A 12219-nucleotide genomic window follows, 5' to 3' on the forward strand; every position below is an offset into this window, starting at 1 on the left:
TTATTTGTGTAAGTAAAATGGTTGAGAATATATTAATGTTAAAAATTTCACTTAGAAGTAAGGGGGAAAAACCCACTAACCATGTAAAACAACTTAACATTCTACAATCCTGAAAGGGGTGACCGTATTGCAAAGCACTGGTAAGGCTCATGATGTGAAGGGACATTAACGCATCAAGGAGAGAAACAGACTCACCCCTTGCAGAGGCATCTGTGTAAAAGAAGGGCTCTGTGCTACTTGCCTTTATTTTGCTTAAAATGTATCTGTAAATATAACACTTTAAAACTGTTAGCACCAGGAGCCATCACAAGACCACTTTAGAATTAAACTTGATTAGGTAACTTGTTACAATTGCTTTTGATCTCTGGCTTTACATGTGCCAGACATAATAAACAGAAGCAGGTCTGGCCTTAGACAAGACGCAGGGGGCTCCTGAGGTCCACCAAAGAGCAGAAGCAATTTGAAGGTGGCACATGTTCCTGCCCTGCCATTCCCCACTGTGCCTTTTCTCATCACAGTCCCAGATCCTCTGTCAGGCTACACTTATGCAAAATGTATTCTCCTCTTAACAATATAGAAAGGCCACTGGGAACCCTAAGAAGGAAGGAACTGGGAGTCCTTCCAACTGATACAATGGTCCTTTTCCATAACCCTCGAGCTGGAGTTTTACAATAACTGAACTGATGTTCTGAGCCCCACCCCCGTTCAATGTTTTCTGTCTTACTCATGTGCTTCTTCACATACGTCAGGATCATTCCTCCCCAACTCTCCTAAGACAATTCCACACCTCATCCAGGGAATGGAAGATGAAAGCAAATTTCTACATGATGATGATGATAATGATGATGATAAAAGATGTTTGGTGTCATTTTTCTGATTAACTTCTAATCCAGTTAAATATTTCCATTTACTTTTTGAATAACCCCAGAAAGCATCCTCTCTGGCCAGCCTCGCTCGCCTTGCAGGAAGCTTACTGTGTTCACGTAATGGCACACAACTGAAGTCCGCGCACACGAAGGCTTATACCCAAGACTCTCTGCTCTCCCCTAACGGAGGGGGGGGATCATCTTTAATTCCCCCAGCTTTCCCCATGTTCCCAGGAAATCAGCCCCCAGCTCTGAAGCCAGCACTGTGTTTAAATAGTCTCCCAATACTATTATTATCTTGCTGTCTTTACACGATAATCTCAGTGGATGTGTGACATATCTAAAATTACAGCGCTGCCACTGCCACGCCGCACTGCAACAGTTATCGATAGTTTTAAAGAAACACTCCATATGTCCCCATTCTACTCCAGCTTAGGTTTCTATTTCAGTTGTTTATCCCTTGGCAAACGTTTGCATTTCTTGCTGGAGCCAATCTCTCCTTCCTAATAACATGTAATGTACTTTATCTGTACATGGCTTCATGACATCTATTATTGATCATCCTTTGGATTATAAAGGATGGCTATTTGATTGTTTCACAGACATCTATTTTTAAGGCTATAAACTCACTGGTTCAAAAATGCCTGTTTCTGATTTTCATTACAATTGTCCAATACGTTTGTTGAATGAATAAATCAATTATTAGAAAGGTAAATTTACACATACAGCTATGGCGCCTTCTAAAAGTCTTACCTCCACATACCCCCTAAGTTTAGCCAGCCCGGTGGCTGGAATCTAAGAGACCTTCAATAAATACTGTGAACCATCGAAGCTCAAGTGCAAAGACAGATCAGCTTATTGAAGAGGGTACCTTGCTTTTGGGTGGTGGACTGTTTGTGCTCTTGTCTGTGTGAATGCTGGTAGGAGACACGGCAGCACCAAGGTTGCCTTGGGGTAGGCCTAGGAGCTTCCCTCCTGGAGAAACCTGCATTGCGGCTAGCTGGGCAGCATAGAACTGCTACAGAAGAAAAGACAGAGAGAGGCTGTCAGTCACAACACAAACTCGCCCTTCAGGAGCATCTCAGTGGGATGCGCCATGCTTCCTACACATTCCCCCGTTACAGGTTACACCTGAGACAGTTAATGAGAGAAGCTGTCGCTGTGGTCTACAAGTTTGCTTCTCAGGAGAGCAGCAGCAGGCAACACATAAGAGGACCTTGGAGATGGTGCTGCAGGGGCACCCAACACAAGTGGTCGTCACACTAATTCCTTACCGACACGGACGGCCTGGAAGCAAGCATGCGGTACCTTCTGGCCAAGGCTCTAACCTGTTCTCCATTAAATTCCTTACCGTGTAAAACACCAGTAAAGAATTTAAGCTCCACATACATAGTAAATTTCTCATCTGCACTGGTTCCATTTTGACATACTGAACTTACTGAAACATTTTTTATTCATTCATTCATTCATTCATTCATTCATCCATTTATCTAGTCTAAGAATTAACTGTATGCTAATTGGGAAACCTGTTGGACAAGGAAGGAAGGAAGGAAGGAAGGAAGGAAGGAAGGAAGGAAGGAAGGAAGGAAGGAAGGAAGGAAAGGTCCTCTGGGAGACCAGGTGGTCATTCTACCTACACTGATTGTTAGCTGTGTGCTTGCAAGACAGCCAATCCACTTCATGATATAAGCAGACACATCTCACACACACACACACACACAAACCTCTCTAAAACACACACTGACTCTTATTAAATAACAAAGAAACGTTTCTCCAAGAAACAATTGGCCAATTTAAAGAACATTTCCCTTTTATGCTATCTTAGGACACAGTATCCAACTCAAGAGCACCACTTCACATTCCAACATGGGCATCAATCACAGAGGTTAACACTCCTTCCTCTTCATGGGGTATTCTTTGAGACATTTGACAGTTTGCATTAGAAAGCAATTAACCTTTACAACGTGTGTGTGTGTGTGTGTGTGTGTGTGTGTGTGTGTGTGTGTTTGCGTGTGTGTTTGTGTATGTTGTGTGGTTTTTGGTGTGTTTTTTATGTGTTTGTGTGTGTTTGTGTATTTGTGTGTGTGTTTACCTGTGTGTTTGTGTGTTGTGTATTTGTGTGTTCTGTGTTTGAGTGTTTGTGTGTGTTGTGTGTTTGTGTGTGTTTATGTATTTGTGTGATTGTGTTTGTGTGTGTGTGTTTACCCATGTGTTTGTGTATCGTGTGTTCGTGTATGTTTATGTGTGCTGTGTGTTTGTGTGCGTGTTTGTGTGTTGTGTGTTTGTATGTGTTTGTGTGTCTTGTGTATTTGTGTGTGTTTGTGTGTGTTGTGTGTTGGTGTGTTTGTATGTGCTGTATGTGTTTTTATGTGATTGTGTGTTTGTGTTTGTGTATTTGTCTGTGTGTTTGTGTATGTTATATGTTTGTGTGTTTCTGTTTGTGTGTATGTTTTATGTGTTTTGTGTTTGTGTTTGCTTGTGTGTGTTTGCCTGTGTGTTTGTGTGTGTGTGTTTGTATGTCTGTGTATTTATGCATGTCCTTTGATTTCCTATTTCACACTTGTCTGAGTTGCAGAGTCTTTTCTGTGCTATCCCTTGCTTCTACAGTGATGGTAGGGAGTTGAAGTCCTCAGAGAGAAGGACTATAGGATAGTCTTCTGGGAAGAACAATTTCAAAGCAGAAAATTGTTCCAGAAACACAATCTTTTCTGCTAAGTGGGATCCTACTGTAAGTGGCATGCTGAAAGCCACATGCTGTGGTCACGTGAAGCTACACATTCATTCCTTGTAGTTCCTGATCATATGATCCAAATGTAAACAGGAAGGTTAGGTTGGTGGCGAGGATTACAGTTTATTTACACGTGAAGTGACAGAGGATGCTCTGAGAGAGTAGGGAGCTCCCTACTGAAGGCCATTTCCATCATCAGTACCGACCACCATCTTCACATTTATATGTGTTGGGGTCATAATAACATGTCTAATTTCATTCCTACATCTTAGCTTATACATAAAGAGTAAAAGAATAATTTGCTCTATGGCTGAAGACTTCAGAGTTTATGGTTTTTCGTTTTTGTTTTTAAATCAGAATTAACAAATATCTTCTGGTCATGATGGAAACTTGCACATTATTTCCTGAGATTTGAAAAGTGGATTTTTTTCCTTGCCATCATTTTGAGCTATTGATGAAGTTATTTATAACGTAACTGTGTCCTCAGGATACAATTTGGAAAAATTACACACATATCCAATAGAGTACATGGACCCATGAGAATTTGAAAAATACAAAAATTGTCAGTCTAGCCCCACAACTGCATTATAGTCTGTAATTTTCCATAGCATTTCTTATGTGTTTCTGAGAAGAATCGCACTGGTTGTTATTACTAGAGACATGAGGTAATGATTCAAGTTCCTGGCTTTAGTATATAATAAAAATGACATTTCACCAATTAAAAGAGGTAACTCAGGGCATCTAGACATCTATATACAAATACCAAATTGTTTAAAAAGTACTCCAATGACTTAAAATTTAGCTTTGAGCCATGAGAGATTTAGTATTATATTTTAAAGCTATCTGTCTATCTGTCTGTCTATCATGGTTGATGTTTAGACATTTAAATGACTCTATCAATTATGCCTAAGAGGTGATTCAATGATTACTGATCATTATGGGCATATTTGCAACTTTCAAAGAAAATTACAGGATTTATATTTAAAGTTGAAATGGCAAAACCCTCAACATTGTTCTGTGTTTGAAGGTTAGAGATGTCACATACTCGACATTGTAAAAAAGAAAAAGAAAAAGAAAGAAAAAAAGCACACATCCGTCCCTCACTCCACACAAGCATTCATTCTCACCATTTTTTCAAAGGGAACTGGGGTTTATTGGGGCTCTATTAGCCAAAGACATACTTTCGAATTCAAATTTTAAAAGTTGCCCAAAGTCAGATGGCTTATAGCTAGGATAAAGATTCAAATCTCCACAGCCACAGCTCTGGGTGAGGAGATAATGGCCCTTGAAGGAGTTGAAAATGTTACACAAGCGAGTAGGATCTGCAGGATACTTGAGAGCTGGAGGGAGGGGCACACACATACAGACAAGCAAACGTAGGAACCTCCAGATGCCAGAAAGGCAGGAAATACTCAGCACCCTGATTATAACCAATTTTGTGTTAGTGTTTCCTTAAAATTCACCTCTCGTTGGAATTTGAAGGCGGAGAGGAGAGGTAGGTGAAGTCAGTATTTAACCCTAAACTTCTTAAATGTTCCATGGAGTCGGAGCTCCCCACATTATTGTCAAGGTAAAGCCTCAGCCTGGTCTGCAGGGTTAGAGCTCTGTAGTCCCGCTAAGCCAGCAAGGTGAGAGCAAACCTTCAGCTGCAGCCTCTGAAGTAAGTTTACTCTCCTTCAGTTTGTTTCTGATGTTTAGAAAGGAAAGAAGTAGAGGTCTCCACAGGACTACAATGACCATCAGATCTCTCATTTGCCTGTGAGGAAGGATGCAAGCCTGGGTCGGATCTACACTGTCTAAGTGTGCAGTTTAAATATCCACGGGAAGGTAGGAGCACATCCTCTCTTCTGAAGGGAAACCTGAGGGTGGGCAGTGCAGAGATTGACAGCAGTCAATCACATAAGCCAAGGGAACACCCCGGGGAGCAAACAGCATGGGGGGGGGCTGGGTTCACAGGCTCAGTGTTCCTGTGGATGCCCTTGAAATGCAGGCAAGAGAGTTCATACTAAAACACGCAGGCACCGGAACAGGAGCAACCTATGTGAAGATGAACTAGACCCAGGAGTGTCTGTTGTCAGAGGTCAGCAGGGTCAGGTCATTAGAAGCCAGGAGTGACCGTTGTGATTGTCAGAATGTGACCCTGACACCACTAAGAAGAGAATTAACGAGAGGAAAAGAGTGTCACAGCCTAGTTGGGCACAAAATAGAATTTACTCAAGTCTCCATTTAAAAAGTGTAATATGCAATTTTTATCATATATTTGCATATAATAATAAATCATTGTGAGACCGCCAAATGTATTACACTTTCTTTTCTGGGGTGTGTGTGTGTGTGTGTGTGTGTGTGTGTGTGTGTGTGTGTGTGTAGCATGAATCAGACAGAAGGGCTATCTCATAATCCTGCACTGAGGCAGACAAAACACTGACTAGTCCATCTCTCTGGGAACTTCCTAAATGGCACACTCTCTCCTTCCCCTCCCCTTCATCTCTCTTTACCCCTCTCCTTTCCTCTCCGTCCTTTCCTGCCAACTCCTCCTTGTCTTTTTTCTTCTCTTCTCCCTCCCCTTTCTTCTCTTCCTAAGGTCCTAGTCACTGAACCTAGGGCTATATATGTCCTAGGCAGGCGCTCTACCACTGGGCTACATGTCCAGCCTCAGACACTTCTCAAAGTGTAGAGAGTGCAAGGCCTCTCACACAGCAGCATGAAGAGGGGAACCGCCTCCACCCAGTCAGTCAAATGCGGTTGCCATTTTGTCCTGCTTATTGGAGTGTGTATGTGGAAGGCGGGTGAGTATTCGGTTGACAGGTCACCTATAGGCATTGTATTTTCCTGCTGAGCTCTTGTGGTCTAGTCCTAGATCAGAACTTGGTGAAGCTATGTAGACAGAGATGTTCACCTCTACTCACCACCTTGATCTTTTGGGTAAAATGAGAGCTCCAACCTTTTGGACAATCTATTCCCTCCTTTTCCATGGTTATATACGATACATATGTGCAATCTTTTAATGGGGATATTAACTTTATTTAGACATGTTACACAAATGTTTCAGTGCTCATCATAGAGTAGTCTGATGAAGTAACAACCAATTTATACTCTAAGTTGGATTATCACGTTCATCTGAGAGATAGCAAGCCCTTGTCACTTCTCCCTAATAGCGTATTTTCCCCCAAATTGCTCACAACACAGCTTCTCCCATTGGCTACCAGCCTGGTGTCTAGTTGCCATCTGGAGTATCTGGATTTGAAACACTAGGCACTGGCAAAAGTAACTATCAGGATTTGTTGTTCCAAACCTATTGAGCGCCTGGTAAACGCCCTGCAGGCAGGGCCCATGCCTCTGTCTCCATCTCCACCGCTCCCTGAAAACATCAGATGTAAGCAGAAAATGATGCCATTGCCTTTCAATGGGCGTAGATCTCTTGTGCATTCTTAGTCTCCTTGGTATGGATCTAGACAATCTGGATGGAGGTGAATGAGACAGAGGGAACCCTGAATTGGGTCATTTCCCAAGACCAAGCGTCATAAGATAATGGATGCTCTGAGGCAACTGTCTTCCTCCTTCATGCATTCATGAATCCGTGGGCTTCAGTATGCATTGGGGGCAAATAGGGTGGGGGTGTAGAGAGATAACAAAGGCAGAGCCACATCACCCCTGGGCAGCCACCCTTCCCATGTCTTGCCTTCATTTCCTTTACTCTCTACGTGGCTCCAAGTTGAATATCCTACTGCAAAGGAAACATCTTTTTTGTGAGTACGGGATTCCTTAAATGCCGTATGTAAAGTTCAAGTATGGTGGCTCTCAAAGGTCATTTGCGAACTGCCCAAGATTGTGGTAAGCACCTGAGAGATTTGTTAAGTGACTATTTAAGTATTGTTATGCATCTATTTTACTTTAAACTATGTGTGTATATGTGGGGGGAGGGGTAAGCGCATGTGAATATAGACTCCACAGAACCCAGAAGGGGACATCAGACCCCCCCCAAGATGAATAGAGTTACTGGTAGTGTGGGCTGCTCAACTCTGAAGCTGAGAGTACAACTCGAGTGCTCTGCACTGTGTAGCTGTCTCCCAAGCCTGCTTTCACAGATCCATCCTTTTCCCCGAGTGATGCTTATCCCCAAACACCAATATTTCAAAGAATAATAGAAGTCTGCTAAAAGCGAGTATAAGTGAATTTTTCATATTTTCATATGTATTCTAATGGGAGCAGGGAGGTTATCTGGACTCGCTAAGGGAGCAGGCACGAGGGTAAAGTTGCCATTTTGTATGCTCCTTGGTGTTTAACCAAAATCATCACTCCAGATAAGTAATATTCATTTAAAAATTGAATAAGAACAAGCATGTATGCTTAAATTTTCAAAACTAACAAATGAAATATTTATGATACTGTTTTCCAGGCTTAATATGTGCATAAGAATGAAAAATTTTGAGTTGTTAAACAAACATCAATGCACACATACACATGCACATTCACACACAGACAGAGAGACAGACAGACACACAGACACCTGCATGATCATGTGCAAACACATATATGCACATGCATAAACACACCTGTGCACATGCACACCCATACACATATGGACTCACTCATACATATACACATAGCTTGTATATATTAATATTTTGTGGATTTGCTATATATTTAGAAGACTTTTAAATGATAATATTTTCACCTGTTATTATTTGTGATGCATTGTTTATGAATAAATACATTCCTATCCAGTGTAAATTAAACCTGAAAAGATGCATCAAGTTAAGATGTGCTGTGTAAGGAGAATATTTCACTGTTCTCTCCCTCCTTTCCTTAAGTGAAAGGACATGGAATGGCATTGCGAGCAGAAACAAAAACCAAAAGCAATTTCAAGCCTCCATAAGTGTTATCTTTATGGCTTAATTTCTGGTTCTTAATGTAACTTAAATGTGGAGTTTAAAGAGAAACTAATGTACTGGAGAAAATCTTTCAAAACATGCCAGCAGGTTTCAATGTGAATGAATGTGCTTTCTGCATGATTATTTGTCATGTTTCCTCAGAAAATTATCAGTGCAACTTCAATTTAAGCATGGACTTTCTCTGACACTGGCAACATTAACTTATTTATTAAGTACATTATGTGTAAAATGGCATTCAGCAAACGTCCCAGCAGACAGTCACACACTGAGTGGATAAACACTTCTGATTTATGCATCACGATGGACTGGCTAAGAAACTGTGTTCTACTCTCCTATCCTGACAAACTTAAGAGCACAAGAGATCCCAAATCCCCACACACTGTGGATCCTCTCTCAAACCCCAGCAAATAGAGATGGGGAAATAGGTCAGTCGTGAAGAACACTCACTGCTCTTGTGAGTTTGGTTCCTAGCACCCATATGAGGAGGCTCACTATCATCTGTAACTCCAACTTCAGGGGGCTGGTCTCTCAGGGCATCCCTCAAACATGACACCCCTACACACACACACACACACACACACACACACACACACACACACGTAATTAAAGAGAAGGTACATCTTGAGATGAACCATAGGGGTCCCACGTTGTTGGTGATGGTGTTAGGAACTTGTACTTTGGTGGTAAGAATATTAGCTGCCCCTTCTTAGTGCAGAAACTGTACGAGCTCCCTGACAGGTCAAGCAGCATTTGCAAATGACTTGGGAGTTCTAGTTGTTTATGAAAATACCTGAAAATGGGATTTTTTAAAAAATAAAACACACATTTAAAACTGTATTGTAAACAAAGTAAGTCTCAGTAGTCCAAGGTGGAAATGACCCCAAATTTTTTCAACAGTATGTGGAAAAAAAAACAAAAACAAAAACACACACAAAACAAAACAAAACAAAACAAAAACCCAAAAAACAATGCAGAGATGTGGGAAACGGAATATTACTCAGCAAAGAACAACTGGTATGAACCTTGAGGAGCCCTAGCTTTGCTGAGCCAGTAAGGCAGAGAAGACAGAAGAAGATGGCACTCATATAAAGTGCTTAGCGAGGTCTAGGTTATTAACACAGAGATGGGGCAAAGGTTTCCAGGGGGATGGGGAGGGGTGTGAGCATTCTCTTTAGAGGGTAGCTTCAATTTGGGGATTTGAACGCTCTCCTAGAGGGTCTGAGGTGGCGGTGATACATGGGGTCAGTGTGCATCATACGGACGAAACACAGCAAATGTATTTGTATGTATCTTGACACACACACAAAATCAGGAATGTGGATGGTCTTGTAGTGCCATGTAAGAATATCCTGTGCTAATGATCACTGCCATTAGAGGGCAGAGGTTCTGACAGAAGCAACCTAAGGGAGAATAATTTACAGTGACTTGTGGTGTCAGTGTTTAGGGCAAGCCTGCTTGCTAACATGTGTGGACAGAGCAACAGAACAGGGGGGGAAACTGAGGCAGAGAGGCTTCTACATACAACATGAACAGGAAGCAGGGGAGGAGGGACGGTACTGGGAGAGGCCTGGGCAAGAGGCATCTCCCCACCCCCTGGAGGTGTGTCCACACACTATGTACCTCCCCCTACCCTTCACCACTTCTCAGTAATGCTGTCATCTTTCCACCTGTCGAGGAGGTGGATTTATTAATCCCCCAGACATCTCTCCAGCCAGATTTAGATCCCACGTACAGTTCCACATGGGCCCTTCCCCTCTTGTCCTCTGATCCTTTCTGTAGAGGACGGGAGGGTCAGGGCAGATGGCCTCACACCTTACTGACTGACTGGGACTGTCTTGAGAGGGCCTGGATCTGACGGCGCTGCGGCCTCATTAGCCCACTCCTCCCGGCAAGGACAGAGAAGTCCGAGTGTGGCCATCACACACACAACTGCTGACAGCGCTTCACCTCACGCCCCAGGGTGTGCTAATAAACACTGGACATTGTTCTATGCGCAGCAGAATACTGCTTGCTCTTCTTGCCAGCTGTGAGGTCAGTTCTGCAGTTACCACTTCTGGGACCAAGTTAGAAGGAAGCAAAGACCGAGAGACTTGGCACCTTTCACTTAGCACAACGCTTCTGGCGCCTCTGCGTGTTTGGTGAGCCTCGCTAGGGCTGAGTCATTGATTCCCTTCCTTGACAAATCACAACCTACCACATTTGTTTATCCATTTAGCCATTTGATGGACGCTTGGATTTTTATTTCCTATTTTGGGGCTGTTATGATTAATCCTGCCATGAACATTCCAGGACCAGTCTTTGTGTGTTTTTATTACTCTGGGCTACCCCCGTTTCTAAGATTGGATCTGCTTAGTCATAGGGGCATGAGTCAAATAAGCTTAGGCTTACTTTAAAAGTGCCATTTCTTCACAGTGGCTGAATGCTTTGGCATTCCCAGTAGAGTGTCTGAGGACTGCAGTCACTCTGTATCTTCCTCTGTACTTAGTATTCTTTAAAATATTTAAGGATATTGTTGTATGTCTTTAAGAATACTTATTTCATGCATGCATGTGTGGTACATGTGTGCGGTGCACTCAAGGCCAGAACTGGAGTTACTAGTACTGGGAGTCGCCATGTGGGTGCTAGGAGCTGACCTAGGGTCATCTGAAGGGACAGCAAGTGCTCTTAATAGCCATCTCTTCAGCTCCTTGGCTAGGATAATTATTCTAGTAAGGTAGACTGAGTGGGGTTGCTGCTTGGAAGTGTGTCCTTGATTTTCCTGTGTGTCTTTCTGGTCACTTAATGGTCACTCCCCTGTATTCTACAGAAAATTGTGCACTGAGATCTTTCCATTTTTAGGAAATGTGATCGTTATTTTGTTGAGTTAAAAGGGTGCTTTATATATTTGTTTTAACCAGGAAAATTTGTGAGGTAAATGGTATGAGTCTAGTTTCATAGGAAGGTATAGCTATTATTGAAAAATCATAGTGTGATAATAAAAGAATAATCAGGCTTTCCTTTGAGTCCTTATCATATGATGTAATAGGCACAGGAGACACCAGAGCCTCTATGGGCACTGCTCTGAACAGTCCCTGATGGACCCCAGATCTTTCAAACTGTGGCACGATTCCTAAATTAAATGATGGACAGGGAAGAAATGCATTAACCTGAAATGGCAAATAAACTCAAGGCTTTTTAGGAGATTTTTCCCCATGAAGGAGGGATGTAGTCATTGTGGGAATGGCGGTGTCAGCTGGGGATGTCAGGGCACAGATTTAACATCAAGCCATGCAAGGGGCTGATGAGGAGAGAGCAGCAGACAGGAGCCGGGAGTGTGAGGAGGACAAGCCACAGGATGAAAGGGATGCTAAGAAGTCCAGAGTCAGGCCTTCCTTCCGGACAAAACAGGTGAGCCCCTGTGCAGCATGTCTGATGGGAGAAGCTTGCCTCTCGTGATTCAGGAAAGAAAACAACGGGTCATCATGACTCACTTCTTCTAAGGACTTTCACTCCTGGATGGTGTGTCTTGGAAAAGCTGAGATACAGGAGGGATGGTATTTGGCTATAGAGTGGCTTTATAATAAGAAGCTCTTAGGAATCTGGATGTTGTGGCACTGAAGAGACTGGCAAATAGACCGAATGGTGAAGCCATACCCCTAACACAAGAAAACAATGACACTCTGCATTCATGAGTATTATGTACACAAATCGGCCTCATTAAATGTCAGCAGTACATGTCCAACTTTTATTATTC

At 42.5% G+C, this 12219-nt stretch overlaps 1 protein-coding gene across 16 annotated transcripts in view; it reads right to left on the minus strand.

Moving 5' to 3' along the window:
- The window catches only part of Sox5 (SRY-box 5), a 938356-nt gene that overhangs the window by 68423 nt on the left and 857714 nt on the right, over positions 1 to 12219 (minus strand). For 11 of the 16 annotated variants that reach the window (XM_029478841.1, XM_029478846.1, XM_029478843.1 and 8 more), the window contains one exon: positions 1738 to 1884. The exons of the other annotated variants lie outside the window; for them this stretch is intronic. In XM_029478841.1, the coding sequence (XP_029334701.1) occupies positions 1738 to 1884 (147 nt within the window). The remainder of the gene's footprint in view (positions 1 to 1737; positions 1885 to 12219) is intronic. 16 annotated transcript variants of the gene reach the window in all.

The sequence above is a fragment of the Mus caroli genome, chromosome 6 (genome assembly GCF_900094665.2).
Source record: "Mus caroli chromosome 6, CAROLI_EIJ_v1.1, whole genome shotgun sequence".
Taxonomy (NCBI): Eukaryota; Metazoa; Chordata; class Mammalia; order Rodentia; family Muridae; genus Mus; species Mus caroli.